General features: G+C 58.4%; 1 protein-coding gene across 17 annotated transcripts in view; it reads left to right on the forward strand.

Annotated features, from left to right (window-relative positions):
* Positions 1-23,151, forward strand: part of NPRL3 (NPR3 like, GATOR1 complex subunit) — a 33,193-nt gene that overhangs the window by 8,997 nt on the left and 1,045 nt on the right. For 2 of the 17 annotated variants that reach the window (XM_086376711.1, XM_086376713.1), the window contains 11 exons: positions 2,435-2,564; positions 3,651-3,725; positions 8,337-8,490; positions 9,418-9,499; positions 15,094-15,231; positions 16,332-16,488; positions 19,980-20,086; positions 20,479-20,608; positions 21,619-21,744; positions 22,141-22,330; positions 22,860-23,052. In XM_086376711.1, coding sequence (XP_086232837.1) covers positions 2,435-2,564; positions 3,651-3,725; positions 8,337-8,490; positions 9,418-9,499; positions 15,094-15,231; positions 16,332-16,488; positions 19,980-20,086; positions 20,479-20,608; positions 21,619-21,744; positions 22,141-22,330; positions 22,860-23,052 — 1,482 coding nt within the window. Of the gene's footprint in view, positions 1-2,434; positions 2,565-3,650; positions 6,458-8,336; positions 8,491-9,417; positions 9,500-15,093; positions 15,232-15,595; positions 16,195-16,273; positions 16,489-19,979; positions 20,087-20,478; positions 20,609-21,613; positions 21,745-22,140; positions 22,369-22,859; positions 23,053-23,151 lie in introns of those variants that run through there. The other 15 variants (XM_086376712.1, XM_086376716.1, XR_015154954.1 and 12 more) reach the window with 14 other exon arrangements.

Here is a 23,151-nt window from a genome sequence, read left to right on the forward strand (position 1 = left end):
CCCACATCTCATGACATAGCTGTCTTTGTGCATGTTACATCAGCAGATGCTGTATAAAGCCTGCTGCTTCTGCTAAGTCGCTTCAGTCCTGTCTGACCCTGTGTGACCTCATAGATGGCAGCCCACCAGGCTCCCCCGTCCCTGGGATTCTCCAGGCAAGAACACTGGAGTGGGTTGCCATTTGCTTCTCCAATGCAGGAAAGTGAAAAGTGAAAGTGAAGTTGCTCAGTTGTGTCCAACTCTTAGGGACCCCATGGACTGCAGCCTACAGGCTCCTCCGCCCATGGGATTTTCCAGGCAAGAGTGGTGGAGTGGGGTGCCATTGCCTTCTCCTGTATAAAGCCACTCAGGTGTTTTTCTCATTATAAACCTGTAGTGTTAAGCTCTGGTGAGTGGATTTCTGTGTGGGCCAGACTTGCCCACACAAGCAGAGCAGTCAGACAGCAGAGGGGTCTCCCTGAGTGTCTGCCGGGGGTTGAGGGGTGGCTTTTACTTGAAGCAGCACCTGACTTTGCCGTTGGTCCCCTCTGCAGACCTTTGCTCTCTGGGCCCAGGTGGGGGGAGTGCTTTTCAGGTGGCCTTGGGATTTGGAGGCTTATAGATATGCGTGAGACCACTGCTGCTTGCCTCTGAGTCTCCGGGCCTGTCCCACAGCCCGGCAGACTCAGGTTCCTGGACGGGAGGCTGAGGCCAGGGCTCAGGCCTGTCTGTGGCTCTTCATGGCAGAGCAGAGGTTTTGGAGGAGATTTTTGATATCACAGTAAAAAGTGAAGTCTCTGGGTGGTGGGTGGTGTTCTCCTATCTGTCCTGTGGTGTCCTGAGTCACAGGGTGCTGGAGTTAGTGGTGGGTTTGCTCAGATAGGGCAGGAGGCACGGGCGCTGGGCCAGATGCTGGGGCAGTCGTGTCAGTGAGGCTCCACCTCCCCACGTCCTCTCCGGTCTCTAGGCCCCTGCATGGCTTCCCGGGCAGAGTGAGCCATCGAGAGGTTTTGAAGAAAGACCTAGAGTCTCCCGTGTCTGGTTGACTCACCAGAAGGCTGTGTTCCTGGGAACGAGGCCCCACAGTGGGGGCCGAGGCCGGGCTGCAGGCTCCGTGTTTCCAAAACATCTCTGACAGTGTCTGTGCGGGAAGGGCCGACTGCAGCCCTGACTGTGAATGGCGCGGCGGCCCGCGCTGACAGACCCTCTGTGTCTGGTTCGTTTGGGGGCCCCAGGTGACCAAGCGTGCCTAGAGGGCCGTGTCAGTCCTGGAGGAAGACTGGACGCCAGTGTGACCCTGCCCAGGGCCTCAGCGGTTTCCGCAGGACTCACTCGGCTGCTGGTCTCATTTATGCTCTTCCCGGTGTTATGGGCGCGCACAGGCAGCCGCTACCGCGGGGCCCCTTCCTGGACCCTTGAGTCCGGGTGGTGTCTGGTTGCTTCGTAGCTGAGTGGAAGCAGCAGCAGCAGCACGCACAGTGTGCGGCCCTCCTTCCTCTGGGGGCAAGGGTTCTCGGGGCAGGTGCCCCCCCAGAGCGCGGCCCCTGGGAGAGGCCCGGGATGCTACCACCAGCCCCGCTGCTCGGGAGGCCTGTGTCCTCAGTGGCCCCTGTGGAGCCCTCCCCGCACAGCCTGTCCTCCCACCTGGATGCCAGAGAGGCTTTTCCCCGGGGGGGGATGAGCACAGGCCTTGCTGCCCTCTGGCTCTACGTTCGACATGGGGCGTCTGTGTCTGCAGAGCGGAGGCCCCGGGCCCGGGCTTGGAGACAAGGCTGCCCTGCACTCTCTCCCCTGTGGTGACGCCCCCACGCCGACGCCCCGGGCAGGAGGGAAGGGGCCATGCTGCCAGCCCGCAGCCAGCTCTCACCAGCCCTTCCTCCTCCGTGGCCTCCGTCTCTGTCTGTCCCTCCATCCTCGCAGTTAGTGGATCTGTGTATTTCGTGTGTCTGAAATGTTTTTTCCCGAATAAAAGCTGGAGGGTGACGTGTTCAGGGTGTGGGAGGCCCAGGAGCTGCCCTGGGATGAAAGCGGTTCACAGGCTCCAACGCGTGCATCCCCTTGGGCCTCAGTCAGCACCGAGGGGCCGGCCTCTGGGGGCTTGGTGGGGGGCCCTGCACCCCTGGGCCCGTTAAGGAGCACCCCCCACCCCCACCCCCGGCCTCCGAGCCTTAACAAGGTTCCTCAGGGCCTTGCCAGCGCCCGCAGCCTTCCTGAGGGCAGACGCCTCTCTCCTCCTGCCTGGGTGGGGGCCAGGGTGGCAGCACATGCCCTGCGGGACCGCTCACACCTTCGCCTTGTAGCTCTGCCCTGACCCTGGGGGTTGCTTCCGAAGGGCAGCTGTCAGGTAGAAGCTTCCCGGTCCCGGTCGGCGGTGCCGCCCCCACCCAGGGCAGTGGGCCTGCTGCTGTGGCTCTCAGTTAACTCTTTTCACTCCACTGTCTTTTTAAATTTTAAGGTTTTCAGATGTTATTCTGGCAACAATTTTGGCAACCAAGTCTGAAATGTGTGGCCAGAAGTTTGAACTGAAGATCGATAACGTGCGGTTTGTTGGGCACCCGACACTGCTGCAGCACACGCTGGGCCAGGTACGGGCTCCCGGGCAGGCGCGGGCCCCTGGCTCCGTGGCCTTTGGGGCTGTGGAGGGCAGAGCTGTCCGGTGCTTGCCCACCTGCACCTCCTCGTAGGCCCTGAGTCCTTGCCCGGAGCTTTTGCTGTTTGCATCTGGAGTCTCTCTGGACCGCGGCCTTCCTCTTTGTGTATACCATGTCTGTTTCGGGGGGGCAGCCAAGAGAGGGAGGTCAGCAGTGTGTCAGACCCTTGAGCTTTATATAAAGCAGGGCAAGCATTTCTTCTTGCTCATAAGTGAAGTCCTAGCCAATAGTGTTATCAGTTTAGCTCTCACTGTCGTCCTGAGCATGCTCTGTGTGTTCTCCATGGAGACTGGATGCACTGTTACCCAAGGGGATTTGGCACACCGGAACTGCCAGTCAGTCCTCTGCATGCAGGCAGAAGCGACACCGGTGTCCCTGGGATTCTGAAGGGTTTTGAAGTGACACACACACATGATCCAGAAATCCTGTGAGGGCCTGGGGTATGGTCCTCAGGTGTTCTCGTCTGGAGGAGAGCTTCTGAGACAGCAGGAGCTGCCAGGGCAGGGGACACGGTGGGGACACGGCCCCTGGGGCACCAGCCCTGCCCACACTTGCTCCACCTCACTGGTGGCCTGTGGGTGGGGTGGGGGCCTTTGGCAGCCCCTCGCCACCCTGCCCGCAGAACTGGAGGCACAGGGCTGGAGACGGGCCTGATGGGTGGCCCAGGGATCCCTTTGCCCCTGCTGGTGACGCTTGTCAGCAGCTGGTGCTTGGGCCCTGGGCAGGCTGGTGCCCCAGTGGCCCCTGCCGTCTCCTCCGGGCAGCCAGCTCACTCGAGGTGATGGGGCAGTCTTGTCTGTTTGGGTCACAGCACTCTTCTGCTCCTTTCTCCACCGTGACCGTCTGTCCGTGCAGCATGCACTTGCTGTGCAGACTCTGGGTGCCTCTCAGAGGCCTCGGGCTTGGTTCTCCTCTGGTTCCAAGTACTCTGGAGCATTGTCCTGCCTGCGGTGGGATCACTCCAAGTGATTGTCCTGGCAGGTGTTGGCTCTCACTCACAGAACTGTGCCCCTTTCACAGGTCTCCAAAACTGACCCGTCCCCGAAGAGGGAGGCTCCCACCATGATTCTTTTCAATGTGGTGTTTGCACTGAGGGTGAGTGTAAATGACTGAAGAGCAGATCAGGGAGGAGGGGGGTTGGGGGAAGGGTGGGGGTCACGGGGGAGGGTAGGGGGAGAAGGAGGTGCTGAGGAGGAGGGGTTGGAAGAGGGGCTCAGGGAGGGGTGGAGGGGCAGTGACTCATTTCCGGTGACTGCGTCCTTCACTCAACTCAGCCCACTCTGGGCACAGCACTAGCCCCTTCTGGGTGCTGGAAGAGTCTAGCTTCATCCTTCCCCTCTTTTTAAAGTAAAATGTACGTAAAGCATATCATCTTAACCATTTTACAGTGACATTTTGGTGGCATCTGGTAACAGTGTTGTGTAATCATCACTGCCACCCTATTGTCATCGTCCCAAAAGGACATCAGTTATTCCGAATGCTCTCTCCTCCCCCAGCCCTGGAACTACCAATCTGCTTTCTCTTTCTGTGGATTTACCTGTTTTCTGTGCTTCACATGAAAGGGATCCTGCAGTATGTGAGCTTTGATGTCTGACTTCTGTCACTTAATGTAATGGTTTTGAGATTCATCCAGTTTTTCATAATCTTTTTTTTTTTAAATTGAAGTGTGGTTGATATATAATGTTTCAGGTGTACAGCAAAGTGATTGACATATTTATATATTCTTTTTTAGATTCTTTCCATTAAAGATTATTATAAGATATGGAATATAGTTCCCTGTGCTGTACAGTAGGTCCTTGAGGGTTTTTTAAATACTCTTTTAATTGAATCATGCATGTTGTAATATGGATCAGTACTTTCTCCCTTTCTATGGCTCAATCATATTCCACTGAAAGGAGATCATACTTTGTTTTATCTACTGGTGAACTTTTGGGTTGTTTCCACCTTTTGGCTGTAAGAAAATGCCGTTAAGGACATTTATGTACAAGTTTTGTGTGAACACATGTTTTCATTTCCCTTGGGCGCATACCTAGAAATGGACTTGCTGGGTCATGTGGTGACTCAGTGTTTAACCTTTTGAGAAGCTGCCAGACTGTCTTCCACAGCAGCTGCACCATTTTACACCCCCACCAGCCATGTAGGAGGGTTCCAATTTCTCTACATTCTCAGCATTTGTTATGTTGGGTTGTTTTATAATTAAGCCTAATTACTTCTTGAGGCAGTTCCTAGCACTGTCTGAAGTTTTGCTTTCACTAGTTAGAGGAAATTTCTTCTTGGTAAAGCTGTCAAAGGGCTTCCCAGGTGGCTTAGTGGTAAAGAACCGCCTGCCAGTGCAAGAGATGCAGGTTCCATCCCTGGTTCAGAAAGATCCCCTAGAGGAGGAAATGGCAACCTACTCTGGCATTCTTGCCAGGAGAATCCTACAGGCAGAGGAGCCTGGTTGAACACGACTAAGCACAGCACAGAGCTCTCAGAATACAAGGGATCTCAGTAAGCATGAGAAGCACTCGTGGGTAAGGGCTGGCTGGTGTTGTGAAGGAACTTTGAAATCTAGGAGACATGTGTTCAGTTGAATATGGCACTCCTCCACCAGCAGATTTCACTGGCGAGTCCAGTCATTCTTCCTGGTCGGCACACGTGAGCTGCAGGTGGCTTTCGTACAGAAGTGTCAGAGAGAATGATTGTACCTTGGTGACAAGGAGTGGGCAGTGTGCCTTGTTCCCTGCGTGGTGGCGGGAGTGATTCCAGCAGGAGAGGACCTGCCGCCTCAGCTGCCTTCTGAGTCTCAGAGTGTTTTCCCCACAAGGCTTTTTTGATCTCACTGAAGAGTTCAGAATCAAAATAATGCTGGAGAAAAGCTTTCTTCGTTCTGAAGGGAGCTGTATTCTCAAAACTGCCCCCCTGCTGATCAGTGGAGAGGTGCCAGTTAGACACAGTGGTCCCTGCTGGTGACTGTGGGGCTGGAGGTGCCCAGAGGGGAAGCGTTGCTTTCTGCTTCGTGCACTTGGGTGGCGTGGGCTTGTTCAGTGTCTTTTTATCGTTTATTTCATTATGCACTGCAGACATCCACAGAAAGAACTCAGTGATGAAGACAGACCAAAACCACGACCAGTGCTGTCCACCCGTCAACTCTGATAGCCCCTGAGGGGCGGGGGTGTGAGGAGCCGCTGCGGCCCCACCCTGGATGTTGCAGGCAGGCCCTCATCTCTGGGAGCAGCGGCATGTGATAGCTGAGTGTGTGACTCCCATGGGCGCGGCAGTCAGGGAAAAAGGCAGATTTTAAAGTGTATGGGGATTTTTATAATAAGCAGGCTGGAGATAATCCTGCTGTCCAGTGGCCGGAGAACAGTTAGACAGGGTGGTAGTTTATACACTAGCGTGTTCTGTGGCCACTGCAAGTGAGAATGGGGGTGAGGTCAGACGCTGGAGCGAGCGGGTGGGTCCCTCCCAGGTTAAAGCCACAGGAGACAGGGCAATGTAGGACTTCAGAGCACAGAGGCAGTGATGTGAGCAGTGGGAGAAATTGAATGCAAGGTAAAGAGTGGACGGGTTTTATTTCCTCTTTTCTGTAGTCATATAAAAATGTACACTCTGTTTGCTTTGAAGTTTTCAGCACGCCCTGGGCTCGAGACAGTAGCCTGATGACCCTTGTGCCCCTGTCTCAGGTCCCACGCTGCTGCCTGTGCCCCTGGCTCCTCTGCCCGACCCCGTTCCCCGGCTGAGGAGGACAGGTCTCCGAGCGCCTGTCTGCTCGCCCCTACATGCCTCAGGAAGCGTCTCTGAGAGGGGACAGCTGCTGTACAGCACGCCTGACAGAACTAACTTATGTAGGTAGCAGCTAGTGTCTAGTTCACGGAAACGTGTCCCAGTCGTCACGGCATTTTTTCCTGTTGGCCTGTCTAAACTGGAGTGAAAACCAGAAACCAGCCCACAGAAGCATGGGGGGTTGTGTGCCCAGGCCTCTAACGCTCCCCTCCTCTCCATCTAGAACTCTCTCCTCCTTTATCCCGTGGACGGGTCCATGGTCAGACCTGTCTCTGTGCAGACAATCCCTGTGTCTCCTGCAAACTGTACATCTGCTCTGAGGGCCTGACTGTTTGGTGGGAGTTTCACGGGTGAGACAGTCTCACTGGCGATGCTCTGCACATCATGCTGCTTCACATCATGTCTGCAGGGAGGGCATGTTTCTCAGAGCCCCACTCGGGGCTGGCGCCTCCTCAGTGGTCACCTTCTTGGTGTACCCCATGTAGCCTGGGCTCTCCAGGCACCTGGAGCTGGGCCGGGCCTTGCAGCGAGTCGGGGCACCTAGACACACTCGTCCATGTGGGCCTCGCCCAGGAGTGTGAGTGAGCAGCCCTGGGCACCCGATTTGTGGCACCGTCTTGCCCCAGCCAGTAGGCGTGTGCTGGGGGGTCAGGGAGTGACCATGTGCCCAGGTCACTCTCCTCCCTCTGCTTTGCTGGGAGGAAGATTTTTACACAGATTTTTCTCAAATCTAAGGCAGAACATTTTGATTTGAGGCACTTGTGTACACACTTAACCCAGACCCTCTATCCCGTGACCTTCTGGGGACCCTTGAGGGGCCCTCCTGGATGTGGGGAGGGCTGTGGTCTGCAGGGGCCCAGCGTGGACCTAGCCCTTAGCCCCTCACCGCACAGGTGTGCTGCCGGGGGTGAGTTCTGCTTGTGAATGTGGATCTGCTAGGAGCTAGAGTGTCCCCAGCTCCAGGTGATGAAGGTGTTTACTTTGTCTAGGTCAGGGTTTGGCCCAGGAGCCTGGCTGTGGACCTTTGCCGAGGGCCGTGCCTGCAGATAAACAGGAGGGGAGGCCAAGTGGAGGCTCTAATCGGGGCCGCCACTCTCCCCTCCTCCCACCTCTACCCGGGATGACTCAGCCTCCCTGTCGGCTCCTGGGGTGCTGAGTCACGGCAGGTGGTTATCAGCTCTGGGGGCATCTTCACAGACCTCACAGCTGCCTGCCCCACCCTTGGCCTGGGCGGGTGCGCAGGCCTGGCTTGGCTGTGGCCCCCGATAGGTGCCAGGATTAACAGAGGGGTGCAGAGGGATGTGCGGGGGCCTGGTGCCTGCTGACCTGTTAGCCAGCTCTCAGGAAGAGCGCTTCCTCTGAGGACAGAGGTCTTCACTGAGCAGTGGGCCCAACACTTGTGTCTCACGCTGTGTCCCTGTTGTTACTTGTGTGCTTGTGTGACTGAGCTCTCACACAGCCGCTCCCTGGAGACCGTAGACACCCCTGGGCTCTGCTCTCCATAGGCTTACTCTGAGCACTTGACCTGTGGGCTGATGGGTGAGGGAGGGCCCTTGTTCTTCTCAGATGGAAGCCTGTGACCTTGGGTCCCCGCGCACGTGATGGCGGGGTCTGGGCCTTCCGTTGTGTCACTGGGCTGTTCCTGCCAGGCCTGGACTGCATTCCTGAACATCCCCTGCCTCCCTGGATGTGCTGGCCTGGGGCCCTGAGTGTGGGACCCTCTCTCACTTGTTAGAAGCACCTGCGTGCTTGTCCCTCCCCACTGGGGACCCCACAGGGCCATCTGTGCTGCCGTGTGGGCAGCAGCTCCATGCCCACCATGGAACGTGCACAGACCGGTGTTGCTGGGAGAGGCTCTCAAGGGGACCCAGGACGGGACACCCAGAGAGGGCTCTTCCGCAGTCTGAGCAATGCTGCATGTCCTCCTGGGGTGCCCTGCAGGCCCACGCGGACCCGTCGGTGATCAGCTGTCTGCACACCCTCTCCCGCCGCATCGCCACTGTGCTGCAGCACGAGGAGCGCCGCTGCCAGTACCTCACGCGGGAGGCCAAGCTGATCCTGGCGCTGCAGGACGAGGTGTCCGCCACGGCTGACGGTGAGCGCGCCGGCGGCTTCTCCAGAATACGGAGGCTGGTGGGCTCTGTGCTGGACTGAGCATGCCCTGGGCACGCAGCAAGACCCTCAAAGGTCCCAGCAAGACCCAGGCTCCCGAACTGATGCTCTGAGAGTGGCTCCCCAGCCCAAACTGTCCCCCTCCCCCAGACCCCGCATGATGGCTCTTCCCACAGGTCAGGTATCACCCTGGTCCTGCTGGGCAGTCTCCCTGGGGTGGGGGGCATGCGGAAGGGCAGCGTCAAGCTGGAAGGAGGCCTCTTCTTTGCTTTCAGCAGAATTGAAGGGGAGCCCAATCGAGCTGTCAGCTGGCCAGTTATTAAAGTAGTATCTGCTGATGGACCTGCCTGAGGCCTTGGTGCACTGTCAGCATCTCAGAGCTGAGAGATGCCCCCTCTGTCACAGGCTTTGCCTCTGTCTTCTCAGGTCAGCACCTCCATAGCAGAAGAGAAAACCAGGACTACACTTGCCAGTGAACTTGGGCTAATTTTAGCTATAAGCAAAAGTACATGAGAATGTGCCACTTGGAAAAATTTGTTTTTGATGTTTGACAGTTGTCAAAATGTGTAATACATTTATTTTCCCCAGTTATGTATTATTAATAATAACAATCCAGAAGTTTTATCTTTTAAAAACATTCTTAAGAGTTTGTGACTTTTTCACCGGGATTTTTAAAAGTTCAATGTAAGTACATCTATTTTTTGTTAGATGTTACGTGAGGCCTGTACTTGCAGAGTCAGGTGGGGCCAGCGGTCGGGAAATCCAGAAGATGGTGGTGCGGACCACTGGGCAACGTCCTGATGTTTGGTGTACAGTCACTTAAAGTCCTTCTTAGCCTAAACTTGCCATCTGGCCTGTGTGAGCTCTGTGCTGTGCAGGCTCTGAGTCCCCTGTGTTACAACTCTTGCAGCAAATGACGGGCCTCAGTCCCCATTCCACCACATCCTGCCCAAGTGCAAGCTGGCCAGGGACCTCAAGGACGCTTATGACAGGTAAGACGAGTGGCTTCCTGCCCAGGGCCTCCGCAAGGCGGGTGCCACTTCCCCGCTCTGCCTGAGATGGAGGGAGGGCAGAAAGGTGCCTGGCTGGGACGGCACCCCCAGACTTTGCTCTGACTAGAAAATGGACCTGAAGAAAGCTGTGTGGGGGCCTAGAACGCAAGGTGACGCTGACTGAGCACAGCACCTACCGTGTTCCAGGCCTGCCTTCTTCAGGTGAGGTCACTGTGGCTGCCGCACCCAAGAGGAGACTGAGGCTCAGGGTCTGGGCTGGCCCTGCTCCCCTGACTAGCTCTAGTCTTGGGGGTTTGGGACACTCAGTGTATGGGCAGCAGGCAGTGGAGACATGGCGGGAAGCCCAGCTCAGCACCACCTCTTAGTGTGGACAGGCAAGGCAGGCACTCTTCTTTCTAAAGCGTGTCCACGGGGCTTTGACCACTGCTCCCTGGCCCTGGGTCTGTGGGACCCCAGTCCTGGGTGAGTGCCGCTGGCTGGCAGCTTCTCCTGTTCTGCACCTGGCAAGCGGGCTCACCAGAGGCCTCTTGGGGCTGAGGGGACCGGCATGTTGCTGGACGGGGGGCGCAAGGGGCACTGCCCCCTCACCTCCCCTCGCCGCCAGCTTCCCTGCCCTGGCCTCCTCCATCCAGGAGACCGTGTTCCCCGCTGGAGATGGGCTTGACCTGAGAGCTGTGGCCAGAGCCCCTCTGGAGATGGTGGTTTGTCCACATCCTTTCCTTTTTCCATGTAAGGTTTCTTTTTCCCCGTGAATTCTCTCTTTTTTTTTTTTGGCTGAACTGTGGGACTTGTGATAGCTTAATTCCCAACCAGGGATTGAATCCTGGCCTCCTGCAGTGGAAGCGTGGAGTCCTAACCACTGGGCTGCCAGAGAATTCCCCCCTCCTTTTTTTTTAATGTTAATGTTTTTTTCTGATTTCACCAGTATTATGTATGTATTATAGACATAGGGAAGTATAAAGAAAATAAAACGGTCTGTAATCCCACGCCCAGTGTTAACCACTGTGATGTTTTGGTAATTGTCCTTTTGTTATTTAGCTTAAGCCTTTGAAGAGGTCCCCTGTCGGTCAGGTCTGAAAGGGCGCTGGGCTGCTTTCTCCTTAGACCCTCACTGGTCCCGTCCCGGAGGCAGGATGTGTCAGGTGGCTGCGTGCTGTGTGCCCCTCCGAGGGCGCGGCGCACAGGAGGGTGAGCCCGGAGCATACTGCGTGTGCGGTTGCCCTGTTCCTTCTCACCTCCACGTGCAACTTAGACATCTGTCTGTTGGTAAATAAGGACTGACTTCTCTGCTGCCCAGCTGCCTGCCGCCTCCCTGGGGCTTCATGGGCTCCAGCTTTTGCTGCTGAAGGACATGCGGCTTAGCCGTGTGTGTTTTTTTGTGGGTGCCCGTGCATCCCTGAGAGAAATTCCTAAGTGGAACTGCCGGCTAAGTAGTCAGGTGTGTGTGTCACGGAGGTACGGCCCTCTGTGGTTGCGTCTGCCCACCTGTCAGCAGCACCTGACTTTGCCACACAGAGTCTTCTGAGCTTTCCGGTTCTGCCGACCACGGTGGGTGGTGAATGGTGTCTCAGGTCAGCCGATATGAACGCAGGTGTGCACGTCTTCACCTGGGCCCACCCCTGTACCCTTCTCTGTGAACGCTCTGCTTTGGCCCTGTTTCCTCCTGGGGGCGCAGGTGCCTTTAGGTGGGAGGGAGAGCTGTCTTCAGGGATGCACAGAGTGGCTGCTGTTTCCGTGTTTTTATTTCGATGACTTCAGGGTGTCAGAGGACATAAGAGCAGCGTCCCTTGAAACTGCACGCTAGATCCAGGCCAGCGTGGGCTTACAGTAAAAAGCAATCCAGAGCCAGACAGTATGTTTCTGAGCAAACAATGAGCTGTGAATTCTTAGGCTCGAACTGTGTTGGGATGCTGACCCTCGAGAGTTGACAGCTGCTTTCGTGGCGTGCTGGACCAGCCGAGCCCGGAGCTGAGGCAGCCCAGCGCTGAGGCAGCCCAGCGCCCTCTAGTGGCAGCAGTCCCAAGGACAGGAGTCAGCACTCAGCAAGAGCAGCTCCCGGGCCCCCATTCAGCCCTTTGCCTCCTTCCTGAACCCAGATGACCCCCTCCCTGTTTCCAGGCCCGAGTCTTGTGATCTGGGTCCCGCCCAGTGCTTCTCCCATAGGAATCCCAGACCATCCGTGTCCTCCCCTGTCCCCGCCTGCTGACGGCATCGGCTCTGACCCAGTGGGAAGGCTGTGAGGGTCTAGCCTGACCCACCCTGCTCCTGCAGGGCGGGCTGCACCAAGGGGCAAGAAGGCAGGTGGTAGGGAGCACGCAGCCCTTTCTCTGTGGAGGCTCGCCAGCAGGCCCCGGGACGGGCTTTCTCAGAGCAGAAGCAAGAGGCCTGAAGCTGAGGTCTCGTTGAGGTTCGAGGCTGGGCTGGGACTTTGCACAGGGGCGTTCTGGACTGAGCGCTTTCACTGCAGTCCTGTGTGTGGTGTGGCCTGGAGGCCCTATGCCCCAGGACCTCTGCGTCTGTGAGCCGCTGCTGCCGCGTGACTCCGCGGAGCCCACCGCTGCTTGCCCAGCACCTGTGTGTCCCCTTGTAGCTTGGTGACTTCAGTGACAGCATCCCCCGAGGTTGGGGATGTCCCCTAGCCGTCTGTGCTCAGCATGTGGATCCCATGGTGGGGCTTGAAGAAGTGTCTGCCAAGCAGTTCCTGACCTGCGGCAGTGCTGGGGGTGCTGGGGACTCTGCCCTGCTCTTCGCTGCCTGTCCAGAGCAGGGCTGGGCCCACAGACTTGCCCACGAATATCCTGGGAATTTCAGTCCTTTCCAGAAAGTGCACCTGTGTTGGAAATGTCAGTGTGGGCTTCCAGGAGCCCACGTAGCCCTCTTGGGTCACGCGCAGTGTTGCCCCTGTGTGCGAGACCAGAGGGTGCAGGGCTGGCTTCGGAGGTCTCTGGCCTGGGGCAGGGAGAAGGGTGACTGGTGCGAGCCCACAGCAGGACGCTAGGATAGGGACTGAAATTTGGATGCTGAGATGTGAGGTGGGGGATGAGCTTGCATCCTGTGCCGTCTGGGATGTGAAAGATAAGCGCTTGTTGAAAGGCCCGTGTGATTGCCTTGGGCCTTGGGCTCTGGGGGCGCATCTATCTCGTGTCGCAGGCGGGGTGGGGTCTCAGAGTTGCAGTCCAGTGTGTGGTGTGGCCTTATCCATGTGAGGGGCCGGATAAGCCTCACACAGGCACAGTGTTTTCCTCAGTGTCCCCACCAAACCGTTAGCTGCCCTGAGGATACAAGTACGAGCTGCTTGGGACCCTTTTCAGGCCCAGCTTCTACTCTGCTAGTGCTCAGTCGCTCAATCCTGTCCAACTCTTTGTGACCCCATCGACTGGGACCCCATGCTGCTGCACAGGCCTTGATGGCTTGTCTGCCTGCTACCAGATCCCCATGAGGCCCCAGGCTACACCTACCCTTGCCCCCTCCTCCACATCCCTTTTCTTACCACTCTGTCCGGCTTCTTGTGTTCACATAGTTTGCTTACAATTCCCTGTGTCTTTCTTGGCACGACTGAGTGGGAGCCCCCAAATGCAGGCTGTAGATTGTGCACCAAGAGCCTGAACCAGTGCCTGGGGCCTCCTCCTGTGCCCAGTGGCTCAGCAGCCTGCACATGGCATCGCTGGGCTCCTGGAGGAGCCCACATGGCTACATTTGAAAAGAGGAATCTCGAAAAAAAAAAAAAAGAAAAGAGGAATCTCGGTGTTTACTATGACTCTGCGTTCCAGCAGCTACCTCGTGCCATGTCCTACAGGAGAGCTCAGAGATAGGAAGACCTTGGTTCTGAGTCCACTGCCTTTCTGAGCGGATGTGAAGAGAACTACACACAAGCCACAGCTTGTGGCCCCCCTGCAGCTGGGGGCCTGAGACCCTCTCTCATCCTTCAAGGGGTCAGCTAGGGACAGGGAAGCCCTGGGAGAGGGCCCGGCCCTCCAGGTGCCCCGGTGGCAGCACAGGAGAGGGAGCGAGGCCGGGGCCAGCAGGAGTCCTGGGGGCAGCTGAGGTCGCAGGCGTGCTCCGTGTGCTTCCCGTGGTTCCTCTCCTTGGTGCCCATTCCCTGCTGGAGACAATAAGGACTGATTTTTACATTTGAAACTGCTGCCTGTGGATTCCGCATAGCTCTTTGGACAGGGCTGTGGGGAGGGACTGTAAGAACAGCCTGTGGATGCGGGGCGGGGGCCACGGGCCGCCTCTAGCACCCAGATCCCTGAGTCTGTTTCCGAGAGCCCCGAGGCCCGAGTGCCAGCAGCGTGGGCTGGAGTGTGGCAAGAAGGGGCCAGGCAGGGGGCACAGGCCCCATACCCTGCTCTGCGCTAGCAGTCACTCCTTCTGTGCTCAGCACCTGGGCCAGGTCAGGGCCTCAGCTTCGTTCCTGAGAGACGGCGGCCCAGAGGGTCTTGTCCTCAGGCCTCCTCCCCCCTCCAGGCTGGAAGTGCTCTCAGTGTCCCTGCCCGTTGCTGGCCGTGCGGTGAGCACCGCACCTTGTGGATTCTGGTCGGGAAACAGCACTGACCGCGGACAGGAGGGCCTGTTGCTGCCCACGCACAGGACAGATGGCAGCTTGGAGCCGCCTGGGGGGCCAGGGCCAGGCTTGGGGCTCACCCCACTGAGAAGGTGGGCCTAGAGTTGAGATCTGTAGGCAGGAAGGAGCCCTGGCGCCCCTGAGGGAGAGCGTGTGGCTAGGGCAAGTCCACGAGCTTGGAGAGCAGCAGGGCAGCCTGTCCTGCTGGACTCTCCGGCGGGAGGATACAGGGTTGGCAAGAGTGGGCACGTCCCACAGGGCTCTGGCACTTTGAGGTCTTGGCTAGGACTGCTGAGGTGGGACCCCTGGGGGTCTGCGTAGGGAGGGCAGACCAGGGAGGCCAGAGTGGAGCAGGTGTGCAGTTTGTCCCTGCGTGGAGCAGGCAGGATTCACAGGCAGTCTGAGGTGGGTTGTGAGACATGAGAGTCAGACACAGAGTCTCTGTGTTTGGCCTGAGCGAGGCTGGGGAGACGAGGGGTGCCAAAAGCCTGAGCGGGGGCTGGCGTGGCTGCTGGCTGTGGAGCGCCTGCAGGGCTGCACCATCGGCAGGGGCGGGCTCCTCCCTCGGGATATCTGGGGGCCGGGCACCGCCACCCTTCCCTCCCGCTCCCCCTTCCTCTCCTGCTCATCTCTCCCTTTTGGTGATGGGCCCTGCCCTGCCCGGCCGCCCATCGTGTAGAGGAAGCCCTGGGATGCCCGGGTGCATTGAGCCTCCAGGGCAGAGATTGGAGAGGCTTCCCTGATCCCTTGCCTCTGGTTGGACTGCAGATTCCGAGGCTGGCCAGAAAGGCAACTTTTGTGTGTGTTCCTAATACATCATTTTCTTCTCTTAACCCTACTGAGATGTGGGATAGGATGCTTTCTTAACCCTACTGAGATGTGGGGTAGGATGCGGGGTAGGAGTCTGGGAAGCCTCCCTGCAGTGTACTTGTGGGCTGGGCGGAGGCGCCCTCAGGCGGGTGTGCAAGATGTGGTTGCGTGTGCAAGGCTGAGGGCCCTCTCTCTGCAGCTTGTGCACATCTGGGGTGGTGCGGCTCCACGTCAACAGCTGGCTGGAGGTGAGCTTCTGCCTGCCCCACAAGATCCACTACGCGGCCAGCAGCCTCATCCCGCCAGAGGCCATCGAGCGCAGCCTGAAGGCCATCCGGTGAGTGCCAGCCCCACGCCCGCCGGCCCTTCTCTCCTTTGTCTGCCTGAGGTGTACCAAGCACTTGGGTCCTCTTCCTGCCATAGAAACTGGCAGGTAGGGCTCTGCTGTTTGTAAACACATGTTTTTGTGTCCAGTTTTGTCCAGGAGTGACCATCACCCCCAGCTCACCCCCAGAGCCTCTGGGCACTGCCTGGCCGAGCAGGGCTTTGCGCTGCAGCCCCAGCCTGGGGCCTCGTTAGGGCTGTGGACCGCGCCTCACGGCCAGCAGCGGGCCTGACCCTCAGAGGGCTGTGTCATCATGGTGTTACTCCTGGGGTCTCTGCTTGAACCAGAACTTGTGGGCTCTGTTTGTCCATTTCAGGCTTCCTCCTGCAAGGACAGCACAGAGCCCAGTCTCCTGCCTTTGCCTTCCCCACCAAGTGCTCTGTCTCCTCAAATGTCTTAACCAGAAAAAGAGATCTGGGCACGGGACAGCAGATGTTTTGATGACAGAAAGCAGAGCACTGGCTTCATCCCTCACCCAGGCCCCCGCACTGTCCGGGCTTTTCCTCCTGGGCTTCCTTCCCAGCGTGTGTCTCGGTAGTTCTGTTCACAGTCTGAGGTGGGGATTTTGCTTTTCCCATGTGTTATATGCTGTGCTTAGTCGCTCAGTCGTGTCCAACTCTTTGCGACCCCACGGACTGTTGCCCGCCAGGCTCCCCTGTCCATGGGATTCTCCAGGCAAGAATACTGGAGTGGGTTGCCATGCCCTCCTCCAGGGGATCTTCCCAGCCCAGGGATTGAACCCAGGTCTCCCGCGTTGCAGATGGATTCTTTACCATCTGAGCCACCAGGGAAGCCCTCTTTGGGGCTGTTTCCTTGGGAAGGGTTGACTCATTTTTAAGTCAACCAGTGTTTGCGGGCAGTCCCAGAGGTGGGATGGAGCGGGTCATCAGGGCTCCTGCAGTTCTTTCTGTTGCAGCAGTGATCCTCGCAGGTTTTTAAAGGCCTCAGGGCACAACCCTGTCTTCCAGTTCCTCCCGTGGCCTCTTTTCTCCAGGTGCCCACCCCGAGAGCCCGAAGCTGCTTGTACCACTGACCATGTCTCTGCCCTGCAGCCCGTACCATGCCCTCCTGCTGCTCAGCGATGAGAAGTCCCTGCTGGGTGAGCTCCCGCTTGACTGCTCCCCGGCCCTGGTGCGCGTGATCAAGACCACGTCTGCTGTGAAGAACCTGCAGCAGCTGGCCCAGGACGCAGACCTGGCTTTGCTGCAGGTACCTCTGGGGGCCTGGGGAGATACCCTCAGTGGGCAGGATGGGCAGTGTGGGGGGAGGCTGGATGTGTCATAGGAGGCACCTCAAGCTGCCTCCCTAGGGCCGTAGTCCAGCCGAGGGCCGCGTACGGCCTGCCACAGTGATGGATCTGGAGGCAGACCGGCCTCTGGGCCGGGGGCCTGAGTTCCTCCCAAGCGTCTGTATCGTGGCGGGGCCGCTGGGCTGCGGCAGAGAGGAGCGAGGCCTTCATGGTGCTGGGTGAGCGGACTTCGCCCTTGTGGGAGCCGTGTAGAGCAGGACCACACCCCATGGCACGCGGGCCTGTGTTCTGTACGAGGTGCCATCTCCCTGCCGAGTCACAAGCTTGGGGGCTGCCCTTTCTGATCAGATGGTGGCCCCTCCTCTTTGGCCGAAGATCTGGTGGAATAGTAGGCAGAGCTGAGGGTGAGGAAAAGCACAGGAAGAAGGTGGAGGCTGGGTCAGGGGGGCCTCAAGCGACGGCCTGAGGGGGACCCCGGGTCTGGAGCGGGGCAGCACCTGGCCACCAGGGGGCAGCGGAGCCCTGGGCCAGGGGCCACAGCTGCGGAGGCCGGGACAGCTTTCTGAGGCCCTGTGAGGCACCTCCAGGGGGCCTGCGGTCTTTGCTCCTCAGCATATTCGCCGTTGTTGTTGTTCAGTCACTAAGTTCATGACCAACTCTTTGCGCCCCCCGGGACGGCAACACGCCTCTGCCCTCCACTCTCTCCCGGAGTTTGCTCAAATTCGTGGCCATCAAGTCAATGATGCCATCCAACCATCTCATCCTCTGTCATCCCTTTCTCCTTTTGCCTTCAATTTTTCCCAGCATCAGTGTCTTTTCCAACGAGTTAGCTCTTCGCATTAGGTGGCCAAAGTATTGGAGCTTCAACATCAGTCCTTCCAATGAACATTCAGGGTTGATTTCCTTTAGGATTGACTGGTTTGATCTCCTTGCAGTCCAAGGGACTCTCAGGAGTCTTCTCCAGCACCACAGTTCGAAAGCATCAGTTCTTTGGTGCTCAGCCTTTATGGCCCAATTCTCACATCTGCATATGACTACTGGAAAAACCGTAACTTTGACTATATGGACCTTTGTTGGCAAAGTGATGCTTTTTAATACGCTGTCTAGGTTTGTCATAGTTTTCCTTTCAAGGAGCAAACGTCTTTTGATTTATGGCTGCAGTCATCATCCAGAGTGATTTTCTAGCTTGGGAAAATAAAATCTGTACTTTCCCCACATTTTCCCCATCTGTTTGCTATGACGTGATAGGACTGGATGCCATGATCTTAGTTTTTTTAATATTGAGTTTTAAGCCAGCTTTTTCCATTTTCCTCTTTGACCCTCATCAAGAGGCTCTTTATTTCCTCTTGGCTTTCTGCCATTAGGGTGGTATTATCTGCATATCTCAGGTTATTGATTTTTCTCCCATAATCTTGATTCCAACTTGTCCTTCATCTAGCCTGGCATTTCGCATGATGTACTCTAGACATAAATAAATAAGCAGGGTGACAATATACAGCCTTGACCTACTCCTTTCCCAATTTTGAACCAGTCCCTTGTTCCATGTCTGACTCTAACTGTTGCTTCTTGACCTACATACAGGTTTCTCAGGAGACAGATAAGGTGGTCTGGTATTCCCACATCTTTCAGAATCTTCCATGGAGATGGGCACGTTAGCACAGTAGGGGAGCTTGTTCACCAGGCCCGACTCTCAGGCCATTTTCCCCCAAAGCAGCCCTTTGGGATTCTGTTGTCTAGAATCCTTCCCCCATCTTTACCCCATGACCCTTGTCCACCCCACGTGCGAGTGTTTATTGACCTGTGCCTGGTGTCTCACGTGGGGTCCTGGACTGCCTTGCTAGCACCCACGAGACACAGACCTCACAGGCGCTGGCTGAGGTGTGTGCACCACTGCGCGGCGTCCTGACCGGTGCTGCTGAGGCTAGGGGCCCGTGCGTGTGCGGCTCTGAGGGGCCCTCTCTGCCCCCGCGGCTGCCCGACAGGGTCCTGTGTGGACACGCCTCCCCCTGGCCGCAGTTGCCCTGCACAGAGCTCTGATGATGTCGCCTCTGTTTCTCCCTGGCCGTGGCCTTGCCATGGGGCCCCTTGCTGCCCCTTGCCGTCTGCTTCCTCGCCCCTCTACACTGAACCCGGTGTGGATCGGGGTTTGCTGCTGGTGTGGTCATGCAGGGCCTGGCCCCACGGGTGGACTGTGCCGGCCGCTGGCACTGCTGCTTCCTTCAGCAGGTGGCCCAGCAGAGGCCCCGTGGGGGAGGCTGGCGAGCCCAGCCGGAGCCCCTGCACGGATATCAGGGAATGTCGGTCTCAGGTGTGAATGTCATCAGGTGATTTGAAGGTTTTTGTCTAATGAAACTAATATATTCTTTCTTATAAAAGTTCAAATATCACACAAATTATAGACACAGAGTAAGTGCCCACAATCCCATATCGCAGCAGTAACCACAGTAGATTCCTCCAACTCTTTTATATAAACGTTAATATATAATCTTTGAATAACAAAATTAGGATTATACTTACGTTACTTGTAATGAATGAACAGTGCCCTCGTAGACCTCCGCGTCCTAATGTGAGTGGGACCTTCCTTATGTGGGACTTTGCAGATGGAATTAACACTCTTGATATGAGGCGATAATCCTGGATAATCTGGGTGGGCCCTTGTGAGAGGGAGGCAGGTGGAGAGGCTTTGACTACAGAAGAGGAGGCGGGAGGTGACCTGCAGAAGAGGTGACTGTGGAGGCCAAGGTGGGAGGCGTGGTCTCACCTCACGCCAGGAGCAGCAGCTTGTATCTTAGAGGCAAAGATCAGTGTCCCTGCCAACAGCCCAGTGCTCCCAATTTCAGACTTCTAGCCTGGAGCAGGCGCTCTGGCTGCAGGGAGAGGGGATGTGGACCCGCTGGGTGAGGTTGGTGGCAGAGACGGAGGGAAATGAGCCTGTTTCCTTTAGAGCCATTGTCACTGGGACTTGGGGTGAGAGAGAGGGTCAGCAGTGGGACTGAAACGTCCTTTGTGTTTCAGCTGGGGCCACTGGAGGCCCTGTTTGCTGAGACGAGGTGGGGGTGTTTTGGTGCTGTGCCCGCAGGCACTTGGCTGTGGTGGTCGGGGTGAGCACTGCCCAGTGCCGTGGTCTCACCCTGGCCCTCCCTCCCGGCGCTGTGGTCTGTCTGTGGGCCATCCTGATGTCTTGAGAGCCCAGGGCAGCAAGACAGAGGGAGGTTCTCCAGGGACGAGTGAGGGGTGGGGGTGGGTGCAGCGACCCCTCATCCACTGTCCTGGTGCTCGGTGCCGGTGGGCTAGGGGCTGGCCTCTGCCAGGATGAGCAGCCAAGACCCTTGCGCAGCTGAGTCGACCTCGTCCTGGTTGCCCAGGCGTCCGTGCCGGGGCCAGCTGGGACAGCTGAGGACCAGTGGCAGAAGGCTCAGCCTCCCAGCAGTCCCCTGCCCCCTGCCTACAGGTTTTCCAGCTTGCGGCCCACCTGGTGTACTGGGGCAAGGCCATCATCATCTACCCGCTGTGTGAAAACAACGTCTACATGCTGTCTCCCAACGCCAGCGTGTGTCTGTGAGTCCCTCTGGCTGACAGGGCCCCAGGTGGTGCTCCCAGCTCAGCCAGGCCCGTGTCCCAGTTCTGGCCTGGTCCCGCCCCTCCAGCGCCACCCAGGCCTGTGCTGCTCTGCACTTGCAGCCTCTGGGAAAGGTCTGCACCTGCCCACACCTGCTGGCCAGTGGGCCCTGCGCAGGGTGCCTGCTGGCAGGTCAGGAGCCTTGGTCCTGACGCAGAGGCTCACAGGGGCTGCCGCGTGGGGAAGGCGTCTGGGCTCTGTCCTCACTGCACCCTCCCGGACCCTCACCACACTGCATCCCCTCCTGCCCAGCGCGGGCTCGAGGCAAGGACACAGATGCCTGACTGAGGGGAGACCTCTCGAGCTCAGGGATCCTCACCCCCATCCCCAGGTATTCCCCGCTCGCCGAGCAGTTCTCACGCCAGTTTCCATCTCACGACCTGCCATCTGTCCTTGCCAAGTTCTCCTTGCCTGTCTCCTTGTCAGAATTCAGGAACCCCCTGGCCCCCCCTGTTCAGGAGGTGAGTCTTGGGAGCTGGGGGAGCCCAGGGACCAGCCACCTGGCTTCAGTCCCCAATTGATCCCAGGCCTGCAGTGTTGCTGCGCCCAAAGCCTGGGTTGGGGGCAGTGCTTGCTGTGTAGGTGATACCTGCCCTGCCAGAGGCTGGCTGCCTGCCGACACCTGGGCAGTGCCAGTCCCTCCACACACGGAGCCCTGTCTGCCCGTGGCAGGCAGTTCTCAGGGTTAGGGCGGAGCTAAGAGGTCAACTGGCAGGAGATTGTGACCATTCCTGGGACAAGAGAGCCACCCGCTGCCCCTTCTGGACCTGGGGGTCCTAGAATCGGGAACACAGAGGGTTTTGTTTTACTGAGCCTGGGCCCTGCCCTGACTCCCTCTCCTGCCTGCCAGGGTCCCGGTGGCCACGGGGTCTGTGGGTATAAGTCTGAGCTCACAGACACCCAGAATTTTCACATTTGGGGCCTGCACAGGACAGGCCTGGGTCTGGGTCAGAGTCAGGGTGGCGAGGGGCTGGCAGGAGTGTGGGCGTGGCGTGGTGGCCACCAGGGAGGGGCGAGGCATGGGGAACGAGCTGGCGAGTTGTGTGTTTACAGAAGGACTGATTGACCTGGGTCCCAGAGCCAGGCCTTGCCCCTCCCCCATCCCAGCCTGAGCCCTGGGCCCTGGGGGGAGATGGGCTGGTGTTCTCAAGGCTTGTCTTCAAAGTGAAGTGTTTGCTCTAACAAGTGCTGGGGCTGGTAGGCAAAGCCAGTCCTTAAAAGCAGCCCTTTCCTCCTCAAGTTGTGAACGCAGAGGAGGGACCGTGTCAGTCACCATCTGGTCCTCCCAGGGGTGGGGTGTGGTCTGCTCCAACCCCAAGCTGGAGGTTGGTCTCTTGGTTCCTTCACTTAGACGCCGAGCGTGACTGCTGTAAATGCCCCTGTTCGCGGCACCTGTGGTTTCCTGGAACAGTGCCAGGTTGTGCCAGCCGAACAGAAGACACACTGTGTGCCCTCCCCCTCCCCAGTGCAGACTTCCCAGTGGTCTGGACGGCCGGTGGCTCTTCTTGGCCTGAGGGGAGCTGGTTCTGATTCTGCTGGGTCCTGGGTGAAGCCGCCTGCCTCCCTAACTCCTGTTTCAGGCCCCGAGTGTGTGCAGGTGCTGACGAGGTCTCCTGAAGTATTTTACAGTCCTCTTCCATTTTCCTTGCTGTGACTGGGTCATACATGCTCACGGTACACGCGTGTCCATGCCTGTCCGCCCTCCCAGCAGGGAACCCCAGTGACAGGAAGGTGGCACGTGGGTCTGGGGACGTGGATGCCCCCACACAGGGGTCGACCCAGGGGGGAGGACTTTCTGCTCTTAGGGTGCTGGCCATGGGTGGGGTCCCCACAGAGCCCACGGGCCGGGAGAGGCGACACAGCAGGGCCGCCACGTCACAGGTCCTGTCAGCTCTGGGCAGAAAGGCGTGTGGGCAGCTGGGCACGTGGCGGAGTGAGGGCCGCTGTGGCCCCGCCGGGTGTCCCCTCTGACCTCCGGTGCCCCTGCCTGCAGACGCAGCTCATCCAGATGGTGGTGTGGATGCTGCAGCGCCGGCTCCTGGTGCAGCTGCACACCTACGTCTGCCTGATGGCCTCGCCCAGCGAGGACGAGCCCCGCGCCCGCGAGGACGACGCGCCCCTCGCCACCAGGGTGGGCGGCCGCAGCCTCAGCACGCCCAATGCCCTCAGCTTTGGCTCCCCAAGTAGGATTTCCTGCCCCCGGGCATCTGTCTGGAGGGGGGTGAGCACCTGGGCACACTTGCAAGAGGCGGGTGGCTGGGAGGTCCGACTTGGGCACCTGTGAGTGACCACGGTACCGTCACAGGGCCGCACTCGAACCCCTGCTCACACCGCCCTCTGGGCAGCTGTGTCCTCGCATGGATGTCACTCGCCCCGCTGGGCAGCTTTGCCTGGGGGACGGGAGGTCCTCCCCTGCTTCCCTGAGGACAGGGCTCTGCCTTGCTGAGTTGGAGCAGCCTGGCCCAGGCGCCTCTGTGGAGATGGTGACTGGTCCCTTCTCTGCAGAGCCATTTGGCCACAGTGTCTCCCGAAGGCAGCAGCCCTGAGCCCAGGTCCCTGGCTTGGGGACCCCAGTCTTCCCAGGGCCCCATTAATGCGAGGGACTGGATGACCTTGGGGTTTGGGGCAGCTCCCCGAGGGCGTGGCGGTGAGCTCCCAGGTGGATGTGGGTGACCGCAGGGCTGCCGCTCCCTGACTGCTGCCGGTTCTCAGCCAGCAGCGATGACATGACCCTCACCAGCCCCAGCATGGACAACTCCAGCGCTGAGCTGCTCCCCAGCGGGGACTCGCCGCTGAACAGGAGGATGACGGAGAGCCTGCTGGCCAGCCTGTCCGAGCACGAGCGGGCCGCCATCCTCAGCGTGCCTGCGGCCCAGAACCCGGAGGACCTCCGCATGCTTGCCAGGTGCGGCGGGGCCCCGTGTGGAGAGACGGGCGGCGGACCTCAGCGCAGGCCTCAGGACTGGCGCCTGTGTGTGGAGTGTCTCTTGGACCTCCTTCCAGT

This window comes from Bos grunniens, chromosome 25 (genome assembly GCF_055505025.1).
Source record: "Bos grunniens cultivar Pamir isolate PY7600 chromosome 25, Bosgru_T2T1.0, whole genome shotgun sequence".
NCBI lineage: Eukaryota > Metazoa > Chordata > Mammalia > Artiodactyla > Bovidae > Bos > Bos grunniens.